General features: G+C 37.5%; 2 protein-coding genes across 17 annotated transcripts in view; one reads left to right on the top strand and one right to left on the bottom strand.

Moving 5' to 3' along the window:
• VEZT (vezatin, adherens junctions transmembrane protein) overlaps positions 1-23,244 on the top strand; it is a 74,892-nt gene that overhangs the window by 49,455 nt on the left and 2,193 nt on the right. For 13 of the 16 annotated variants that reach the window (XM_027107229.1, XM_027107224.1, XM_027107222.1 and 10 more), the window contains 5 exons: positions 2,914-3,061; positions 11,502-11,836; positions 14,130-14,323; positions 18,820-18,920; positions 20,564-20,771. In XM_027107229.1, coding sequence (XP_026963030.1) covers positions 2,914-3,061; positions 11,502-11,836; positions 14,130-14,323; positions 18,820-18,920; positions 20,564-20,771 — 986 coding nt within the window. Of the gene's footprint in view, positions 1-2,913; positions 3,062-11,501; positions 11,837-14,129; positions 14,324-18,819; positions 18,921-20,563; positions 20,772-22,364; positions 23,240-23,244 lie in introns of those variants that run through there. The other 3 variants (XM_027107223.1, XM_027107225.1, XM_027107227.1) reach the window with 2 other exon arrangements.
• LOC113620857 (dnaJ homolog subfamily A member 1) lies at positions 6,177-8,142 on the bottom strand. Its single transcript, XM_027107234.1, has one exon. It carries the CDS (start codon positions 8,026-8,028, stop codon positions 6,835-6,837), a length of 1,194 nt encoding a protein of 397 aa, XP_026963035.1. The 5' UTR covers positions 8,029-8,142; the 3' UTR covers positions 6,177-6,834.

Here is a 23,244-nt window from a genome sequence, read left to right on the forward strand (position 1 = left end):
AGTTAGTAAGAGGTGAAATTGTGTCTTGACTGTAGGACTTAGGACTTTAAACCTTTTCTATATATGTATAGATTTTCTATATCTAGATACACACACACACACACACACACACATACATACATACACATACTGTACTGTATTACCTCTTTGGAAATTGGGAGAAAGCACTTTCATTTTAGTCAAGAACTTGTCTATTCAATTTGTTTACTACCTAAATACCTGCCTGCAGTGTGCTAGGAAGACAGAACAAAAACCTGTACTACCTACTTTTAAAGATTTTTGAGTGTAGTCAGTAGATATTCATAATACAGTATAAGTGCCCAGGGTGCATTCCAGCATAGCAGGACAATGTCCTTGACCTGTGACTTCTGTGAAAACACAGAAGGCTTTCAGGGAAGCGACACCTGAGTTGACCCTCAAGGAATGAGTAGGAGTTGACCTTGAGGATAAAAGTGTGCATTGCAAGTAGAAGGAAGAAAAGATATAGAAGGAAATAGAGATATGACAGTGTGGCATGTTAACTGCAAGTAGTTATTCATTCAGTGAATATTATGCCAAGCAGTTTGCTAGTCACTAGATATACAGTGGTCCACATAATAGACATGGTCCCTGCCTCGGGGAGCCTATAGTTTAGTGAGGGATTGGGAGTGAGGTGGGCTGAGAGGGCCCTAACAAAGATTGCAGATGGTATGAATTCCGTGGGCCAGTCACTTATCTAGATACTGGGAACCTAGCAGCGAACAAGATAGACAAGATCCTTGTTCTTATGGAGTTTGCCTTCTAGTGGATGATATAATTAATAAAAACTGAACAGAATATTTTCAGATATTTGCTATAAAGGGGGAAAACCCCAGGGGAATAGGATAGAGAGTGATTGGTGGGTTGCTGTTTTTGATTGGATGATAGGGGAAGGCCTGCAATTTAAACTTAGATTTGAGATGGAGTTCCAGTCAGATGGACCAGCGAGTATAAAGATCTTGTGGCAGGAGTGAATTTAGTATGATTGGAGTACAGAAAAAGGACCATCATACTCGAAGACTGCAGCACAGTAAGTTGGGAGTCAGAGTATGAGATGAGATTCAGAAGTAGGCAGGGGCCGGATCATATTCTCCATATAAGAAACCTTAAGGAATTAAAAAAGTATCCACCAACTATTTCTTTGGAAAGACCAGTAAGTTATATAAACCCTCGTGTGCCTGATCAAAGTAAAAAGAATAGAAATATACAAGATTAGTAATGAGAACAGAGCAAGAAATTAAAGTTATTGTAAGGGGATAGTTTTGTAACTTTGTGGCCACAACTTTGAAACTGTAGGGAGAAATGGATCATTTCATATCAAAACACAAATCTCTAAAACTGACCTAGGAAGAATTCAGACACTGGAGATTAATAAAAAGAATTCCATTTAAAAAAAGAAAGCACCTGGTTATATATGTAAACAATGGAAAATGTGCAGCTGTAAAAAAGTGATAAAAGGTCTTGATGCACTATTGTGGAATGATCTCCAAATTATGTTGTTAAATGAAAAAAAAAAAAGCGAAGTGCACAGAGCAGTATTTATACTACCCTTCCATTTGTGCACAGAAGGGATTGTATATATGAGGGGATAAATAAGAGTGTGTGCATGTGTATATACACATATATATATATCCCCACATACACACACATTTATATTTGGATTTCCTTTTATGTATGTACATAACCATAAAATATCTTGAAGTATACACCAGATACTGGTAACAGTGATTGCCTTTGCCTTTGGGTAGGTGAACTAGGTGGCTAAGGGATAGAGGTAGGAAGCAGTTTTTACTATACCCCTTAATACCTTATAAATTTTTAATCCTTTGAATATATTACTTATTCAAAAACTAAGTGAATGAAAAAATTTTTACCTCGTCCAGATGATTTTGTAGTTTTAAAAAAAAAACTATTTCAGGGGCTTCCCTGGTGGCACAGTTGTTGAGAGTCTGCCTGCCGATGCAGGGGACACGGGTTTGTGCCCCAGTCCGGGAAGATCCCACATGCCGCAGAGCGTCTGGGCCTGTAAGCCATGGCCGCTGAGCCTGCGCGTCCGGAGCCTGTGCTTCGCAACGGGAGAGGCCACAACAGTGAGCGGCCCGCGTACCGCAAAAAAAAAAAACCAAAAAACTATTTCAGACCATAGAAAAGTTTAGATAGAAAGCTACAGTACATCATTTTATTTATGCAGATACTATAATCTCAGTTCCAAATAAAAACCAATCTCACAAATAGAATATTTATAGATTCTGCCTAGTACTATATCAAAAGATTATTATAATACGACAAAATAGGGATATGTTATAAATGCATGAAGAGTTCAAATATCAAGAATTGTATGGATATAATTCTTTACAAAAACAATGAAAGAGGAGGAAGTCACATAATAATGTTGATAGATGCGCATGAGGAAGAGGAAGGCAGAAACAGCAGCAGTCTATGTCAGCAACCTTGATGGAACAGGCTTAGTGTTACTTACATCAGTAGTTCATGTTTTCAGGTAACGGTCAGGTAATGATGTCCTGCAGTGTGCAGACTTGGAGGAAAAGAGGAAGTATTTGCTGTAGAGTGGTGAGGGCCTGAGCCACGATACAATAAAGTACATAATACAGTTTCAAAAGGTAGATGCGAAAAATAACTAAATTAGCACTTTAGCGCTTGTGAAGAGTTGAACTTTTAATTCTCTAGCTATAAAGACATTTTATTCTCAAGTATCCTGTAAGATTTGAGGTATATTAATATATTAGATTTTAAGATTAGTTTCTTTTTTAAAAAACTGATGTAAATCTCCTCAAAGTTCAGAACAAAGATAAGTAAAGGTAATTTTGGACAGTTTTATTGTACTCTTTATGCTTTAATGAAAAGGCTTTGTTGATTGCCTTAACCTAATTTAACCTACCCCCTGAACTCTGAGAGTGACAATGTAACCAACTACATCTGTGTGGTGCCTTTTAAGGAGCTGGGCCTTGGACTTAGTGAAGAGCAGATTTCAGAAGAAGAAGCACATAACCTTACAGATGGCTTCAGCCTGCCTGCATTGAAGGTAATCCATTCATGGATGGGAAGGGCTGAAAAGATAGATGCATTTGGATTGTGCCTGTGCTTTCTGAATATAAATGGTGCACCTGTTTCTTTTGTTGTTTGCCTGATACCATTACCATAATAGCCTTACTGATGTTTTTGAAATTGCCTTTAAAGAGGGACAGCACTGTGAAGATTGGATGAAGAGTGGGAATTCCCTGGCTGTCCAGTGGTTAGCACTCTGCGCTTCCACTGCAGGGGGCACAGGTTCCATCCTCAGTCAGGGAACCAAGATACCACATGCTGTGCAGTGCAGCCATAAATAAATGAATCAATGAATGAATAGAGGAGATCCTTATGTTCTGATATTGAAATACTTTAAATTCTTACTATAGGCATTTCTTGTATTAAATTAGAGTTTGAAGATAAATGAGTTTAGTAGGAACCCAATATATGAGTGATTTTATTTACTAGCCATTTGTTTCAACAAACATGGGTAAAAAACCTACAAGATCAGCATCTTTCCTTGGAAAATCTCCAAAATTCTTATATGGAACAAGAATTTTTTCATATATTAAAAACCACATAAAAGGATATATTTGACTACATAAGAATTAAACTTCTAAACTTTAAATGCTGTATATATATATATTTTTTAATTTTATTTATTTATTTTTGGCTGCATTGGGTCTTCGTTGCTGCACGTGGGCTTTCTCTAGTTGCGGCGAGCGGGGGCTTTGTTGCGGCGAGCGGGGGCTTTGTTGCGGTGCACAGGCTTCTCAATGTGGTGGCTTCTCCTGTTGTGGAGCATGGGCTCTAGGCTTGCAGGCTCAGTAATTGTGGCTCGTGGGCTCTAGAGCACAGGCTCAGTAGTTGTGGCACATGGGCTTTGTTGCTCCGCAGCATGTGGGATCTTCCCGGACCAGGGCTCAAACCCGTGTCCCCTGCATTGGCAGATGGATTCTTAACCACTGCCCCACCAGAGAAGCCCCAAATGCTGTATACTTTAAATGTAAATAAGCTCAGGGAAAAAATTGCAGTGATTTATAAACAAAGGGCTTGAATTCTTTCTATATAAAGAGCACTAAGGTATGTGAAACCTATTGAAGATAGGTCAGGTGTGTGAATTGCCAGTTCACAAAAACCAGAAATGGCCAATAAATGTGATAAAAATTTTCAGCCTTACTAGTATGCTTCACTTTAGCTGTGAATACCATTCTTCACAAAGGTATGTACCCTTTACGCCAGCAATTTTAAGCTCACAGATTCATCTCAGGAAGTAATCAAAGATATACGTTCATAATATTACTACAGCAGCAAATCTTCGAAACGAGTTAAAAGTTCAGTGATTTGAGATTGGTAATGAGATTTATGGTACATTCATTTAATGAACTCCTTTGGAGTTAGTAGTAGAAAAAAATAACATGAAAAAACATAAGTTAAAGCATCTTACAAAAACTAACTGTATGCATTGTAAGATTCCAGTAGTATTTTTAAAAAGTCAAGCCAAATGTCTTTAACTTCCTTTTCAGTATTTAGCAAACTCCACTTAGATATTTTTTTATTTCTAGCCTCTAAACTTCACTTGATACCATGGAAATCAGTGCAAGTGTAGTTAACAGCATATTTTTCAAGATTCATTTTGTTTTGAACCGCATAAACTTTTACATCTTTAAAATTTTCAAATCCACATAAAAGCTCTAGTTCTCCTGTTTTTCTTTCCAGTCACTTGAAATTTGCCTTGATTTACTTTTAACTTCATTCTAACCCATCTTAATAAATGGCATCATACAACTTATTAAGCTAGAAACCTGGGCACTATCCTTCTCATCCATAACTCTTTTTACCCTTCACATATAAGCTATGAGTAGATTTTTGTGTTGGTTGCACCTTCAAAATACATTTTAAACTCATTCACTTTTTTTCATGTCATTCCCACCATTCTAGTCCCAGCTGCCGTCATTCTTACTGAGGCTGCTACAGTAGTTTTCTTACTGGTTTCCTTAGTTCCCTAAAGTTCGTTTCAGAATGCAGTTTGACATTTAAAGTGCCTTAAAAATGTTATATGCTTTAAATCAGTAATTCCACTTCTGTAAATCTTTCTTAAGGAAATGATTTCAAATATATTAAAGCTTTATATACCACGTTGCTTATTAGTTTTGCTTATGATAGTGAAAAATGGAACACAGCCTAAATGTGCAGCAGTAGAGGAACAGTTGCATGAATCACAGTAAGTCCAACATGGTGAACCATTGTATACCAGCTACAACTTGCTTATGAAGATTTTGTAAAAACTTGGAGAAACCAGTGAAACAATCAGGATACATAAATATATATTTAGTAACTCTGTGTTTAGAAAAAGCCCATGAGAAAATACTAATATACCAATAGCTACTCTTTAGTGTGGTTGCACTGTAGGTAATTCCATTTACTTCCAAATTCAATACTATGACCATGCTTTACTCTATGATGGAAATAAAGTTATTTTCAAAGAACAATTTGGGAGATTCTTAATGATGAAAAAGCAGCGACTTTGGAATTGAGCAGACATGGGTTTATATTTTAGCCCTGACACTGACTGGTCATTTGACCTTGAGTGAGTTGTTCTTTGAACTTACCTAATCTGTAAAAAGGAGTTACCATACCTGCCCTACAAGGTGTTAGATTAAATGAGAAAACAAACAAAATACCTACAACAGGACTTGTTGTATAATGGTTAACCCAAAATGGTAATAGCTGTTACTCTTTAAGAAGGATTTGGAGAAAGAATTATGGTCATATTTCTTTCTTTTTTTTTTTTTTTTTGCTTTTGAATCAGTATATTAAGGAGACATTCATACATTTCAAGAATTGCTTAAATTCTGATATCCAGATTTAAGCTTGTGAACATATGACTTTAAACATACAATTAAAGCTATTCATAATTTGCTATTCTACTAACATTAAATTACAGTTACTTTGGAGCATAAGTTAAATGGTTTAAAGTAAGCCTGTAACACACCTGCAAAACACCTTCCTAACTCATACATGCAAAGTACTTCTCATCACTCTAACTTCTAAGTTACCCTGCTCCAGAAGTGACTACTCTAAACTAAGGCTTACTGTGGTCCAAAGAGAAGGAAGAAAAAAAAAAAGTAACCAGGACCAATAGCTAGATATATTAAAAAAAGATGGCACAGCAGAAGGGAATGCAATCCTACAAGCGCAAGCCCTCAAGAAGCAGCATGTTATATGATAAACCCCTTCTTTAGAAAGGTGTCATTTCTATCACTGATACCACAGGCTAAATTATATAGCATGCCATCTTCAAGTAACAGTTGAGGCAATAGAATAAATGCAGAGGCATCACAATGAATCCCACTTAATACCACTATACAGACCAACACTTCTCTACAAATTCGTCTGACTGCCAGTTAAATACAATTTTAACTTCATAGCTTAACAATTAAGGGTCATACACTGAAGCCAATACATATACCTGGCATTTCAGTCTAAGCTATTCCATGTACATAGCTGAAATCAATTACAAAGTATGGCCTAACAACTGCTAGGGGAAATTTTTTAAAGTAGTTTTTACAAGTATTAAACTTATCTTGCACACTGAAGTCATCATACATACAGGGCAAAGTCAGAGCTTTTATATTCGAGTTTATTCTTCATTTAACTTTTAAAACACTAGTATAATTGATTATTAAAACAAACAATAGCAAGTAGTGAGCATGTTATGATTATAGTCCTTCACTCAATCACTACTGCAAATAAAATGCCAGCAGTGAGTGTTATTCACTGGCCCCATTAGGAGGTCTGACACTGAACACCACCCCGAGGATGATGTTCATCATCTTCATATGCTTCTCCATTGTAATGGCGCCGTCTTTCCTGATTTGGATCAAAGTCCACTAGTTCTACCTGGTCCATTTCATCAGTCTCTTCTACTTCCTTCCTCTCAGGTAGGAGTTTTTCCAGCAAAGAGAGTTTATCCGGGGAGAGAAAGCCATTCTCAGGAAAGTTTACCTTAAATTCAATGATTAGGCGACCCTTTTCATATGGTCTACGATAAATTGGCATGCCTTCATTTAGCACACACTTGATATCTCCATGCTTGACAATCTGACCTGGATGAGAAGTGATGACTATGGTTCGGTTGTCAAGAGTAGATATTGGCTTTTGGAAGCCACACAATGCCTCAACCAGCTGTATGTCCATACACATGAAAAGGTCTTCTCCTCGTCGAGTAAAAACAGCATGGTCCTTCTGATCTAAAACAATGATAATATCTCCTGGCTCCAGTCCTGGTTCTTGGTCTCCTTCACCATGGAATGTTATCTTCTGGCCATCTTTCATGCCTTTGTCAATATGAACTTCTAGAATTTTCTTCTCTCGAACTATCTTCCTTCCATTGCAGCTTTTACATCTATCTTTAGGACTGATCCGCTCCCCATGGCCCTGGCACTCCATGCAGACAGACTGAATTTGCTGAACCATTCCAGGTCCTATCTGATGAATTCTTATTTGCATTCCAGTACCTCGGCAATTGGGACAGCACTCTACTGCTCCTTTCTTACCACCTCGGCCTTCACATTTGTCACAAATCACATTCTTTTGCAGAGCTAGTTTTCTTGTTGCACCATTATATAAATCTTCTAAGGTTACTGTGAGTTGATGCACGACATTTTTACCTCTCCTTTCTCTCTGCATCCTGCCTCCTCCTCCAAAAAACATATCGAAGATGTCCATGGGGGAGCCAAAACCGCCACCTGCTCCACCTTCTTTAATTGCCTGCTCTCCTCCTTTGTCATATAATTCCCTTTTCTTTGCATCAGAGAGCACTTCATAAGCTTGAGAAATCTGTTTAAACTTCTCTCCTTCATTTGGATTCTTATCAGGGTGGTACTTCAAGGCCAGTTTCCTGTAAGCCTTTTTCAGTTCTTCTTGGGTGGCATTGGGTTTGACCCCCAAAACATCATAATAAGTGGTTTCTTTCACCATTTCCTACAGTCGGTGAGAGGGCCGACGCAGGTATGGGGGAGCGGGAAGGAGCGCGTTGCCGTGCGCAGCTCGGGCAGCCGCTGCTCCTCCACCTTTTCACCGAGCGTTCTGGAAAGTTCCCTGGTCATATTTCTTAATTTCCCTTTTAACTTATTTTTTTGTTTACTCATCAAGATGTCTCAGTGATTTCCCTATTTCTTTATGCTTTTTAAAAAGCTTGTTAAATCCTGGATTATATTTTGGCCAAAGTACAGGCAGCAAAAAGAAACAGTGGGCCTCCTGGAGTCAGACTTTCTAGGTTTGACTCTCACCTTACTGCTAATGTTGACTTGAGCAAGTCATTGTTTCTGCGTTCATAAAATGAGATAACCATAATGCTGATCACTAAAGGATTAAATATTTGCCAGTCCAATACCTGGGAGAGAGTGAGTGATTAATAAATGTTATCTGATTTTTTAAATTGCATCTGACATGACCTACTCTAAACTGTGGGACTTGTTCGCTTGTTATCTCTCTACTCCACCACCAATGGTACTGGTTGTAGCTGGATCCTTTTTACTCACCCATATTATTTTACAAGTCAGACAAACTTTAGTATTTTAATTCTGCTTTATTTTGACATATAACTAATCTATAACTAAACCTGATGATTGTGTTGCATTGTTACCAGGAATATCGGACTCCAAAAGAAGCCTATCTTGAGATTTACAGAGTTTATAAACTGCTGAAAATCCCTGTAATGTTCAAAAACTGTGTAGTGCCACCTTGTATAGTTGGCATTATATCCAGATAAAGAATTTTTAAATGGATTTTGTAAGTTAAATTTTAAAATTCTTTCTCAAAAGAGCAACACTAACTAAAGCTTTTTTAAAAATGTAGTGAAAGATGGTTTACAAATAAATCGGGGCCTCTTGTTTTCCTTTGTAATCTTCATTGTGTCCTCTAAAGAAAATACATTTTGGGGTTGTTGTTTTTTTAATTGTTCACATATCTTCCCTTAGGAGAACTTAGGAATTGTAAGTGCTGCATCTTTGAAAAGGAAAGAAACTTCCTAACTGCATCCTGAGGAGAGACTTGTGAAATATCTAGTACAGAGTCCTTACCTCTCTTTTTTTCTTAGTTTTTTAATAAAATTATTATTATTATAAAGAGTGTATTTCCTGCTTTAAAAAACAAATCTGCATTTTGTGAAAAGACTTTTTTTTTTTTTTGCCATGCTGTGTGTCTTACAGGATCTTAGTTCCCCAACCAGGGATCGAACCTGGGCCATAGCAGTGAAAACACCGAGTCCAAACTACTGGACTGTCAGGGAATTCCCTGAAAATGCTTTAAATCAAAATTTCCTAATTGCCCATAAACTGTGGTTATCCCCTCATCCAGAGCGGCTTCCCTTATTCAAAGAACAAACAGAAAAAAATGTGTATTTCTGAGTTTTGGTTTAATTGTATAATATGGCAGTGATTAGATAATAAATTTGTCTTTTTTAAAATGGCAGTAAGCTATGCCAACTTGATTTTTTAATTTCTGTGGTCTGAAACTCTGGACTCATCCTTGTTAACACCTTTCCTCATAAACAGTCTGTCAAGAGATTCTGTCACTTGTCTCACCGCTGCTTACCTCTTACCACCAACCACTATGGTATGAGCTACCATGTTAACTCCCACCTGGATTATTGCAGTAACCTCCTGTCTTCGCTTGTGCTCACCTCCCTATGATCTCTCAACACAGGATGATCTTGTTAAAGCTTAACTCAGATAATATTACTCTTCTGCTTAGAATCCTTCAGTGGCTCCCCATTTCTCTTAGAGTAAAAACCAGAGTTACTTCAGTAACTTCATCACTTACCATGCTCCCCCTTGCTTACTGTATCCCAGCCGCATGGACCTAGCTGTTCCTCAGATGTGCCAAGTATACTCCTACTACAGGACTTTGCACTTGAACCTTCTACTCCCTGGAACTCTTTCCTCATAGTGGCTCAGTTCCTTCAGATGAATTTAGAGACCCTCCTAGCCACCCCTCCTTCCCTTTGTTTCTCTCTCCCTCTTCTTCCCCTCACATATACACGCACAAACCCACATTTGCTGTTCCCCTTCTCTGCTGTATTTTCCCCATACCCCATCAGACAAGAAACTTATTTTACTTGTTAATATCTATTACTCCCCCTACTTGAATATAAGTTTCATCAGGGCAGGGATGTTTTTCACTTTTGTTCTCTGCTGTATTATCAGCACCTAGAGTACTGCCTGGCACATCATAGGTGCTCAAGAAATACTTGGTGAATTAAAAAATAAAGGATAAAGAAAATCATTTTAGTAACAAAATTTAATGGTTAAATAAGACTTGTGAGATACCTTGTATTTATATTTAAGAACCCCTAGATAGTGTATCTTCAGTGATTTAGAATTTTGGCCTTGCTCATTTAAAAAAAAAAATGAGTTAATAGTAAAATAGGTTTACATTAAATTATCTTAATTCATTATTTGTATAATTTTAAAATTCATTTAATAAAACAGTTTAAATAATGTCCATTTTCATGGTTATAAAAAACTGAAATCTAAATTATCCAGAGTGGTAAATTATCCTCTTTTTATTGTCTGCTAACTCCTGTTCAGACTAGATTGTATTTGTTTGTTTGATATTGTCCTCTTGAATAGTACTATCTGGAGGAATCCTTTGCTGCCAGACTCCGGGTGTGTCTTTTGAGAATGTGTGTTGTAGTTTCTCATGCCAGACATTCCTGAGTATGATCACTCTGGGACTGATTTTTATGTTTTTTCTTAGCTATTTCCTAGGCCAAAATAATGGTATAGTTTGAAGCCCAAACTCTGGCTCCATCAATGAGTTGCTTCTTTGGACTTACATAGGTCCATCATTCCTGCTGTCTCCTTTTCTCCTTTGTGTACATTTTTTTCTTTTTTTTTTTTGCGGTAAGCTGGCCTCTCACTGTTGTGGCCTCTCCCGTTGCAGAGCACAGGCTCCAGATGCGCAGGCTCAGCGGCCATGGCTCACGGGCCCAGCCGCTCCGTGGCATGTGGGATCTTCCCGGACCGGGGCACGAACCCAAGTCCCCTGCATCAGCAGGCAGACTCTCAACCACTGTGCCACCAGGGAAGCCCTGTGTACATTTTTAAAATAATTCATCAAAGAACATTCATTTCTAATTAGCTGTGTCTCATTCCATCAGCATTTCTCGTTTAGGACAGAACTGTACTAAATTATATACTGGTATTAGCTGCTATATTATGATCAGAAGTTCCCATGTGCCATGACTATATAATTTGACGTAACATTCTTGGCTACTCTTAGAGTGAGTTCAAACTCAGCTATATTCATTACTTAGAATAAAGTGAAAAGTTTAAACCAGAAGTTAAGATAAACAAATCTGTAGTTTGTTTTCTTGTTTTGAATGTTGACCAATATTTTTTATTGATCTAGTCCTTTTTTCTTGTTTTTTTTTTTTTTTTTTTTTTTAGGTTTTGTTCCAACTCTGGGTGGCACAGAGTTCAGAGTTCTTCAGGCGGTTAGCCCTGTTACTTTCTACGGCTAATTCACCTCCTGGGCCCTTACTTACTCCAGCACTTTTGCCTCATCATATTCTATCTGATGTGACTCAAGGTCTACCTCATGCTCATTCTGCCTGTTTGGAAGAGCTTAAGCGCAGCTATGAGTTCTATCGGTACTTTGAAACTCAGCACCAGTCAGTAGTACCCCAGCGTTTATCCAAAACTCAGCAGAAGTCAAGAGAACTGAATAATGTTCACACAGCAGTACGCAGCTTGCAGCTCCATCTGAAAGCATTACTGAATGAGTAAGTTTAGAAGCCATGTAAGAAAATGCCCCCATGATTAGCAAGCTTCAGTCTTGTGCCATTGTGGTCGTTGGCTTGTGTCCTAGCTAAAAAGCAGCAGCAAAATTGAGACATTGCAGCCTAAACGATGGTTTAAAGGTACAAATGTAGCAGACAAACAGTGATTTGTAAGTACTATAATTTGGGGGAGCCATTTATATAGTTTTTACTTTACCTGATGTCAACAGAAAACCTAGAAAGATAGGACAAAAGCAGAGAAGTATTATTACATACAGTTGATGAGAAAAATGTTGCTGTTTTTCTGAATAAATCAGAGCAGGTTTGGACATTTTTCTATAGCATAGAACAAGTTTTTTGGCCCCAGTTGAATAATAAAAATGTAGAATCCATCGTTTGATACTCCGCCTTAGTGAAATGTAGGGCCCAGTCATTTCAGTGAAATTTTTCTGTAACAGATACTGATAGTATAGGACTGGATCAAATGAATGATTGGGTTCATGTTGTAATCAGGGGAAGGTCACAGGAATTTAATGAGTTGAGAAGATTGTAGTTGATGTACTTGACCCTGGATACCAGGTAAGAAGTAGGAGGGGGAGGGCAGCAATTGATTTTGTAAGATAAGAAAATGGGCCAAAAGGACTTGAAGTCTCAGTAAAATCAAAAAGCTAATTTACTGGAGTGAAGAAGGAGGTGATGCACAAGGATAGGAAATTAAGTTCAGAAAGACATTTTAAGAAGAGAAGTTTTTACCCATCAGTTCAAGGTCTGAGATAGGTATTTAAGTTTGATGTAAAGATTACAGCATAGTGTAAAACTAAGAAACTGTGAGGCAGGGATGTTCCAGTGGTCTGTTGCTGCCGTTCTAAGAAAACCCTGTCTCCCACAGGAAATAATGGGAGATAAGGCAATCTCCACTTGAGTGGGTGGCAAAAGTTGGATCATCATGAGAGATTTCAGTGGAAAGGCTGTGTTAGGCAAAGCCAGGGTCTATAAAGAATTAATGTTTGGCAATAGAATCAGAAATATACAGGGCGTAATGGAATGCGTTAGCGTGAGGGAAGGTGGCTCGAGAAGGAGGAGTGCTACACTGGATGGACATGAAAATGATAAAGAAGGGCTTTTTACCTTGGTCAGGGATTATGAATGATGCATGGGAAGTATGTTTCCTATTTAAAAATGAAATATTCTATGTATGCTACTACATGTCACCTTTCAAAATACTTTCACTAGAGAGCAAACCAGTCACAAACCACCATATCTGATTTGCCCTTTAGCACTGCCACACACAACTTTTAAAAGTGTTATCTAAAAAATTTTGTGTTTCATCCCTCCCTCTCGCTTGTCCCCTTTGATATTCCCACTCTCGCTTGCCTACCCTAGGACATTAACCCTTTAACTGTTCTCCTGGCCTCTAGAGTGCAAGATTAATGTTTCTGAGGCATATATATGCTTTCTTACTTATCTGAAAATTTTCACTGATTTTGGACGATAACAGCTTAGACTAAAGTCTGTATAAAACATTCTACAGAAAGGGTTTGTCATAACCTGACTACAGGCTGCTTTCTGTCTTTATTTCTCACTTCTTTCCTTCAGTCCAGCCAAACTGTATAAATGCCTTTCCCCATGTACCATCTAGAATGACTTTCCTTGTCTTCTGTACATGCTCCGATTTTATCCATGCTTCAGTGCTACCTCAGAAGTACCTCTTCCTTAGCTGTTCCCTGTCTATACCCATAGCTGGTGGTAACTTCCCCCTCTTCTGAATTCTTATAAGCCTGTCTTTATCTCTCAGTCATTTTGTGCCTGGATTTAGCCCAGCTTCACAGCTTACCAGCTCTATGACCTGGGCAAGTTTCTTCAACTCTCTAGACCTAATTTGGAATGGAAATAAAATGTTAATTTTAATTTTTTATGATATTGTATTGTATATGTATAATTTCCCTGATTTGATTTAAGTTTCTTATAAGTAGGAAATGGGTTTAATTTATCCTTTCAGTTTGTAAAATGCCTGGTATGTATGCAAGAAATACTTGTTGAATAAATGTATGAATACTCTTTATAAGCTTTTTTAAAAATTGTGGTAAAATGCACATAACATAAAATTTACCATTTAACCATTTTTAAGCATACAGTTAAGTGGCATTAAATACATATATATTGTTGTGCAACCATCACCACCTTCCATGTCCAGAGCTTTTTTCATCTTACAAACTTATTTCTTAAATCAACCTTGCGAATTATACATTTCAGTTCATAGTTTAGAAATCTGTTGCTGTTTTTCTTTATTACTCAGGGTAATAATTTTTGAAGATGAACTTGAAAAGCTTGTTTGTACTAAAGAAACACAAGAACTAGTGTCAGAAGCTTATCAAATCCTAGAAGAGAAATTAAAGTTGATTCAGCCTCATGTTCAAGCGAGCAACAATTGCTGGGAAGAGGCCATTTCTCAAGTGGACAAGTTGCTACGAAGAAACACAGATAAAAAAGGTACCTATGAGAGAGTTCTTTTGCGTACCCTTATCAGATATGCTTATTCTTCTCTGGTAAGATTTTATTAGGTGTACTTCTTATCTATGTGATGAAACTGACTTGACAAAATTACTTAGTTTACTAAAAAAAAGTTAATTTATATGTACAAATTGACACTGAATATAAAGTCTTGGCTCTTATTTTTGTAAATAAAAAATGAATATGCTTTGAAAGTTCCCTGAATCATATACCTCCTTTTTAAAAAAATTAATTAAACAAATAGATTTTAATAGTATTATTCCATTGTTAGGACTTCCAGAAACTCTTTTCCAGTTTGGGTAATAATGAGTTTGGTAATTAGGGGCCAGAAATTCAGTTTACTTTTAAGATAAAATACGTCAGTCGTTTAAAAATAGTATACAAGGGCTTCCCTGGTGGCGCAGTGGTTGAGAGTCCATCTCCCCATGCAGGGGACACAGGTTTGTGACCTGGTCCGGGAAGATCCCACATGCCGCGGAGCGGCTGGGCCCGTGAGCCATGGCCGCTGAGCCTGCGCGTCCAGAGCCTGTGCTCCGCAACAGGAGAGGCCACAACAGTGAGAGGCCCACGTACTGCAAAAAAAAAAAAAAATTAGTATACAAATGCTATGTTAGCTGGTACTGCATATTTGTTATTAAAAAGAGTCATGTACCACAGTGTTCATTGCAGCACTGTTTACAATAGCCAGGACATGGAAACAACCTAAGTGTCCATCGACAGATAAATGGATAAAGAAGATGTGGCACATATATACAATGAAATATTCCTCAGCCATAAAAAGAAACGAAATTGGGTTATTTGTAGTGAGGTGGATGGACCTAGAGTCTGTCATACAGAGTGAAGAAGTCAGAAAGAGAAAAACAAATACCGTATGCTAACGCATGTATGTGGAATCTAAAAAAAAAAAAAAAAAAAGGTTCTGATGAACCTAGGGGCAAGACAGGAATAAAGACACAGACATAGAGAATGGACTTGAGGACACGGGGAGGGGGCAGGGTAAGCTGAGACGAGGTGAGAGAGTAACATTGACATATATACACTACCAAATGTAAAAGAGATAGCTAATGGGAAGCAGCTGCATAGCACAGGGAGATCAGCTTGGTGCTTTGCGACCACCTACAGGGGTGGGATAAGGAGGGTTGGAGGGAGATGCAAGAGGGAGGGGATATGGGGATATACGTATGCATGTAGGTGATTCACTTTGTTATACAGCAGAAACTAACACACCACTGTAAAGCAATTATACTCCAATAAAGATGTTAAAAAAAAAGAAAATGTATTAAAATGTGCCGTTATTTAATAGGAACATCGGAGTGCCTTGTACTGCTAGGTAAAAAGGCAGTCTTGAAACTTTCGGCAAAACTGCTTTCCTTTGGACCCAGATTTTATACTTGTTTTTACTAATTTCACTAATTCCATTGTAAATGGTTGACATATTAATCTTTAAACTTATGCTGCAAGTCAATACCATGTTTATCCCTTGGAACCTTATTATGAGGTTAATCAGATTTATGTATAGAAATTGTATTGCTGCCAAAGGTGAGTAATGCTTTATCATCCTGTTAGTCATTGTTTTGTTTACAGCTAGATCTGTAATACTTTAATGTCTTAAACAAACTAAGTCCTTAGATAGTAAAAGTGTTAACTTTTTTCAAAGGAAATGTTAACAAGCAAATTACCGATATACTACCAATAGATTTCCTTTATATCTCAAATGTAAATGGTGAATAATTCTTTCTCCAAAGGATAAATTTGCCAAGAATTTTTAGTATGTGCAAATATTTATACGTATTAAACTTTTTGATATGACTCTAGAGCTTTTAAGTGTATTTTCCATAAATAGAAACACTCAGAAGACCACTGACCATCTCATTCACCCCTCCCTTGGCATACTCTGAGATGTTGAATCTTAGTCACTCAAACATGATTGTTAAAATTGTCTCCAAATCATTGGGCAGATGATAAGCCATTTCATGATGGCCTCTGTGTATGTGGCTTTTGCTCATAGGTGATAATGACATGAAGTAAGATACAAGTATTCACAAACTTTTCTCACTAAAATGCCCATAGTAGCCTTGGCTACACAACTTGAAATAAAACTGTTCGTTTGAATTTTTTTAAGAAGCAGGTGCTTTTAGTTTGTCATATCTTTTTTTTTTTAGTTATTTCAAAATTATAAGAATATCACGAGAATAATAATTCTAAATACTGTTCATCCAGATTCCCCAGTTGTTGACATTCTACCACATTTGCTTTATCTCTCTGTGTATCTGTCTTTAAATTCTTTTGGTGGTATTATTCTGAACCATTTGAGAGTAAGATACGGACATGAAACCCCATTACCCCTAAATAGTTCTGTTCACATTTTTGAAAAACAGACATTCTTTTACATACCCGTAGTATGCCATCAAAATCAGGAAATAGCCCAAGGCTCCTTCAGCTGATGAATAGGTAAGCCATTATATCCACGCATACGGTGGAATACTACTCAGAAATAAAAAAGAAGTGAACTACTGATACATTGATAAGATGGAAGATGCACTATGCTAATCAGAAGAGGACAGACTCAAATCACTACATACTGTATGATTCCATTTATATGACATTCTGAAAATGATAAAATTTAATAGGAACAGGAAACATATCAATGGTTACTAGGAGTTGGATATGGAGGGAGGAGTAGGGTATAAAGAGGCAGCATAAGTAAATGTTTTGACGTAATAGAACTATTCTGTATCATGATTGTGGTGGTAGAGGTGATTACGTGACTCTAATTTGTCTAAACTCATAAAATTGTATATACAAAAAAGAGTGAATTTTATGAGTGAATAGAATAAATTAGCTTAAAATTTTTTCACCCACTAGTTTTAGCATCCATTGATAGTTCTTGCTTGAATTGGGTATTACTGTGATGGTTGCCAAATGGTAATTTTCTACTTCCATTTTCCATTTACACTTACTAGTTGACACTTTATTTTAAGGTTAAGCATCGCCCCCCCCTTTCCACTTATTATTTATATCAGTGTGGATATATGGATTCTTATTTTATTCAGTAGATCATAGTTTGTTACTTTTATGTTATATTGTTGCCCAGGTTGTCCAAAGTTTGACCAGAGGGAGCCCATTCAAGGTGATTCGTGTCACCATCATTCTTTGAGCACTTCTTTACTTTGTCTCATACTTTCCCTGCCTCCAGCCATAACATCAGCCTTGTCTCCAAGAAGCCCTCATTCCTTTTAATGGAAAATGACATTTAGAAACCAAGATCTAGGTGCTGGGTATGCTCAGAGCCATTGGGATGTTACTTCTTTTACCACTTCTCAGTGTACAGAGCTGTGAAATACATCTCTGTATATACATGTATACACTCCATCTCTATTTCTGTATCTGTCTATCCATATATGTTGTAAGCCATGAGTTCATACCAATACCTCCAATTCAATTCTAATACCACATAGTTTATTCTGGCCTTCCCCCCTCTATATTTGTTCCTCCCTTTTGTGATTATGAGAAGCTTCGCTGTCATTAGTTTCAATATATTTACTTCTTTACTCAATCCTTTGTATGTAACCAGTCGCCTGCTGCTGTGGGCTAAGTCACATTTCTGCTGATTCACACCTACTGAAGGTTCTTCCCACCCCAGCCTAGCTTGCTTTGACCACACCAGCCCATGCCAGCTGAGAGTCCCCCCAGCTCTGTTCCCAACCATGTATCTATCATTACTCTTGAAAGGTAAAAACCTAGAGGCTTAACCACTGCTTCTTGAAAGTAGAGAGATAATGATAAAAGATAGAGAGCTGCAGGGCGAGAGAGAGACATGGGCATATACACACTAACAAACGTAATAAGGTAGATAGCTAGTGGGAAGCAGCCGCATGGCACAGGGATATTGGCTCGGTGCTTTGTGACAGCCTGGAGGGGTGGGAGGGAGGGAGACGCAAGAGGGAAGACATATGGGAACATATGTTTATGTATGACTGATTCGCTTTGTTATAAAGCAGAAACTAACACACCATTGTAAAGCAATTATACCCCAATAAAGATGTTTAAAAAAAAAAAGAGAGAGAGCTGGACATGAGGCCAAGTAACCCCGAGATTAGATGCCAAACACCAATTTTAAATAATTAAAGTTAAGCTCACCTGGGTGATCTTTTCAATCTATTTACTTGTGAAACTCATTTCCAATCCTAACTGCTCCTGAGAATAAAAATTGTTTAAGCAAAGTACAAGATCAAAGTTTGTTTTTTGTAGGGAACAGTGGGTCTGTCTTGAGCCTGTTTCTGTGCAATGAACAAAGTTGATTGTTCAGCAAGTATTTAGAGTACCTACGGTGTGACAGATACTATGGTAAGGTGAAAAAGGGAGAGAAAAAACAGGTTTTTCTTCTCCAAGAGTTTAACTTAAATTGTAAGTCTATAGATATTACCTTTGTTAACTTTAATAGATGTTCACTCATTTCTGTGTTTCTTTTCAAGGCAAACCTGAAATGGCGTGTGAAAACCCACACTGTACTGTGGTACCTCTGATGCAGCCTCCTCTACACATTGCAGACAAGGATCCAATCCCTGAGGAGCAGGTAAGGGTGAAAATTGCTTTTTTTTCCCCTAAAGAGTTTCACGTACATAACTTACCTACCTTTCTCTGTAAGTGACATGGATAAGTTCACGTAAGTTGTTGAATTTATATTTCTAGTGAACTTCAGAATCACAATACAGTGTATTGAATTTATATCATATCATTAGTTCTTAGTGCCTTGAATTTGGATCCATTGAATCTACCCACACATTTTCCTGTTTATATCTAATTGTCCATTTTTTAAATACTCAAAAGTGATGAAATGCATTAAAAGTTAGTGCATTAGCAAAGGTACCTTCTGGGATGCTGGAAATGTTTTTATCTTGATCAGAGTGGTGGTTTACCAGTCTCTGTGCCTATGTAAAAATCCTATACATTTAAAATTCGTGCATTTGGCAGCATGTGTGTATGTTATACCCTTTATAAAATACTTTTTTAAATGATTGTGTTAGTTGTTGACAACAGATTGCTCATTCTGAAGAAGGCTTCTTTTCCTTAGGTCATACTGCCTATTCAGTATTCTTAATTGCAAAGGGAGACCAACCCTACTTAGTTTAACCTACAAGAAATTTGCTTAAAAACATTACATAGCTGACAGAATATTTCAGAGGTCCAGATAATCAGGCTTGAAGCAGGTTGGGGTAAACAGCCAAAATCACTCAAAAGAACTGTTCCAGTGGCAACATCACTGCTAAGTCACTGGGTGCAGATGTTGCCACCTGCTCCATCAATGTTGAATAATGAAAACTATCTTCAGAACCTCTACCTCTGGAAACTTGATCTGCCACCATCCTTGCCGGAATGGATTCCTCAAAATGCCTATTTCTTTCTTTTTTTTTTTTTTTTAAACATCTTTATTGGGGTATAATTGCTTTACAATGATGTGTTAGTTTCTGCTTTATAACAAAGTGAATCAGCTATATATATATCCCCGTATCTCCTCCCTCTTGCATCTCCCTCCCTCCCTCCCTCCATATCCCACCCCTCTAGGTGGTCACAAAGCACCGAGCTGATCTCCCTGTGCTATGCGGCTGCTTCCCACTAGCTATCTATTTTACATTTGGTAGTATGCCTATTTCTTTTATAACAAACTTCTGAATCATATCTGATCCAGGTACACCCGATTAGAGGATCTCAACTCATTTTCCTTAACCATAACTGCAAGGGAAGCTGAGTAAGCAAGGATCCTACCCTCTCCCTTAGAGATAAGGAGAACCATAAGATGAGGTGTTCCCCAATCCTAGCAATAGTGTTCAAACTTGCTGGGAAGTCAGAAAGAACCACAAATGTCTACCAAAGAAGGCTAACATACCTGACCACCTCCCCAAACCACCAGCCCTGCTAATTTTGATTGGTTTTGACAAAGCTAAAGCCGTAATCTTGACTAGATCTATAGAATGGTATCAGAGTAGAAAAATAACAATCGAAGTTGTTAAACTTCTCATCCACAACCCTCTTCGTATCAGGTAAGTTTTTTTAAGATTTCAATTTATCTATGTTTGCTTTGTTCGCCCAACTGTGCTTTAATGACCTGTGCCAGGAGTCATTTTTTTTAATCTTGGAGATCAACAGGTGCAAGTAAATGAATGCTACTAGAAAATTGTCCTCTTGAAGTACAGTGCTTTTTCTTTTATTCATTTTCAGGAGTTAGAAGCTTATGTAGATGATATTGATATGGACAGTGATTTCAGAAAGGATGATTTTTATTACTTGTCTCAAGAAGACAGAGAGAGACAGGAGCGTGAGCATGAAGAATCCAAGAGGGTACTCCAAGAACTAAAATCTGTGCTGGGATTTAAAGCATCAGAGGCAGAAAGGCAGAAGTGGAAGCAGCTTCTATTTAGTGATCATGGTAAGCACTGACTTCAGAGTAAAACGTTATTTCAATGTAAGGGATTCTTTTTTCTTGAACTATAAATCTTATTTTAGGTATAGACTTCTTATGGTTTTAATTTTAGGGATCCACCAGTAAGTATAGTACTTTTTCTTCTAGACACAAAATTAATTTGATCAATAAAAGAGTGGGTATATAATCAGATTGGGAATACGAAATTAGACTTTTTCATCGGTTATTTGATTTTTTTTTACTAAATTTGTTTTGAAATGGGTAGTGAGTTGTGAATAAATTGATGTTTTCAAATTTAGTGAATTTGAGATTCTAAACTCTGTCCTATGTTTATTTTATAATTACTTTAATAAAACACAAAATTAATAACTATGTTCACTATTAAAACAAATGAGTTAAAACCTAGGGCCTTAACTATATCATTATGTTACTTAATTGACCTGAGCACTTTAGTAGATGGGAAGCAGAGATGCTTCTGTGCACGCTGTCTCCATACTTGGATTCGGACAAAGTTGGATGACTGGTAATACCTAAGATTACCCTTAAACTTCTTTATGTTAACCACCCTTCTTTTCTTTAGTCGAACTTCATGGGAGGCAGGAGAGGGAAAGAGGGGAAGCTTAGTACTTGACAATATCAAACTAGCTAATTCGTAATTCAGGAATTAATTCCTATGGATTTCTAAGAAGGTAGAGTGGGACTTCCCTTCCATTTTAGAGTATGTGGAGCCTCAGACTCAACTGCCTTCTCTTCCTTTTCTCTTTTTCACTAGAAGTATATAGATTACCTATACTCTGGAAGGTTCCTCCTCGTTCTCTTTTCTTCTCTTAGGAGCCCTACCATCCTCCCTTGTCCAGATGTACACTTCTTGATTTTTTTTTTAATTTATTCATTTTTGGCTGTGTTGGATCTTCGTTGCCACGTGCAGGCTTTCTCTAGTCGCGGTGAGCGGGGGCTACTCTTCGTTGCGGTGCGCGGACTTCTCATTGCAGTGGCTTCTGTTGTTGCAGAGCACGGGCTCTAGGTGCACGGACTTCAGTAGTTGTGGCTCATGGGCTGCGCTGCTCCGTGGCATGTGGGATATTCCCAGACCAGGGCTTGAACCCATGTCCCCTGCATTGGCAGGCAAATTCTTAGCCACTGCGCCACCAGGGAAACCCCCAGTTCTTGATTTTATCCTTCTTTCTTCCCATTGGCCCCCTTTGTAGCCCAGGTCCTCATAAGATTATGGTCGTATATTGTGATAGCCTCTTAGTTGACTTGCATTTTCAATACCTTTTTCTTCTAAGCTATTCTTAGAAGATAGCTTCTAAGTTTTTAGGATAGCTTATATCTATCCTTGAAAGCTACTTAGATTTTTCTCAAACAGCACACTGATAATAGCTCTCTACCTTAAAAACCTATGGTGGTTCCCCCTTTCTAATTGTATTGAATCTAAACTCCTTTTCCTGGTTTCAAGCCTCTCCATCATGAGTTCATCATCCAGTTATATTCCCCACTGTTTCTAATATAGATATCTTCCTCTACTTATATCTATCTAATTAGATGATGGTTGCTGTTTTTATTAATGAAAAACATATATGGTGATCCCTTTACCAGGAATGCTGTCCTCTCCACCAGTCTCTCCTCCATGAGTCCCCCTCTTACTGCTCCAGTCCTACCACCTCTCCCACCACTATGGACCCTCACACCTGGGGGCACTCTAGTGAAATGAAAGGACATCTTGAGCAGCAAAACATGTAGTAGATGAAGAACTTCCCAGAAGCAGCGGTAAAAAACAGAGTTCCTGAAACTTGCTTGTCCATATATTTATGGCCTACATAAATCAGAGATTAAGAGTATTATATTTTAGACACTGTTGTTTCCTATGCGTTCAATTTTTTTTTGTTTCTGTAATTAAATTGGTCTTAAATAGGGGCTTTATTATCCCCCACAGTATTCATTTAGTAAATTACTCACTCAACAAGTAGATATTAAGATACTGTTTACTGCTGTATCCCTAGCACATAGATCGAGAGACAAAAATCCCCATACTCCTGAAGGTTTATATTCTAACACAGAGTTAACACACTAGTCAGTTGATGCATTATACAGATTACCTGCCCCCATTTAATTAACAATAATCAGGAATATCAATCAACTTCTAATATATGTTGCATTCTTTAAGAATTAGCAGATTTATAGACTAACACTGTACATGAAATCTGAAAATAACATTGTATGTGAACTTATATCCTTTTTTATTGTTCAGTATTTTCTTCATGTGGCTTTAAAATTATCTTCTTGACAGTATGGGTAAAGATATAATGATGAGAGAAATATATCTCTTTTTCAGGTATGTGTTTTCCATAGTTTACATTTGAAAAGGCAATAATGCTAATTTAGTTTGTGAAAATAAATAAAAAGCTGAAACCTTAAAATGCTTTGCCCATGAAAAATTTCAGTACATCTTCCAGAGTTGTTTTCGTCTCTGCCTACA

The sequence above is a fragment of the Aethalodelphis obliquidens genome, unplaced genomic scaffold (genome assembly GCF_003676395.1).
Source record: "Aethalodelphis obliquidens isolate GAN/ISIS:26980383/991018 unplaced genomic scaffold, ASM367639v1 scaffold8, whole genome shotgun sequence".
Lineage (NCBI taxonomy): Eukaryota > Metazoa > Chordata > Mammalia > Artiodactyla > Delphinidae > Aethalodelphis > Aethalodelphis obliquidens.

Coding starts and splice junctions, on each gene's coding strand:
- LOC113620857 (XM_027107234.1), bottom strand. CDS start 8,028: ATGGTGAAAGAAACCACTTATTATGATGTTTTGGGGGTCAAACCCAAT.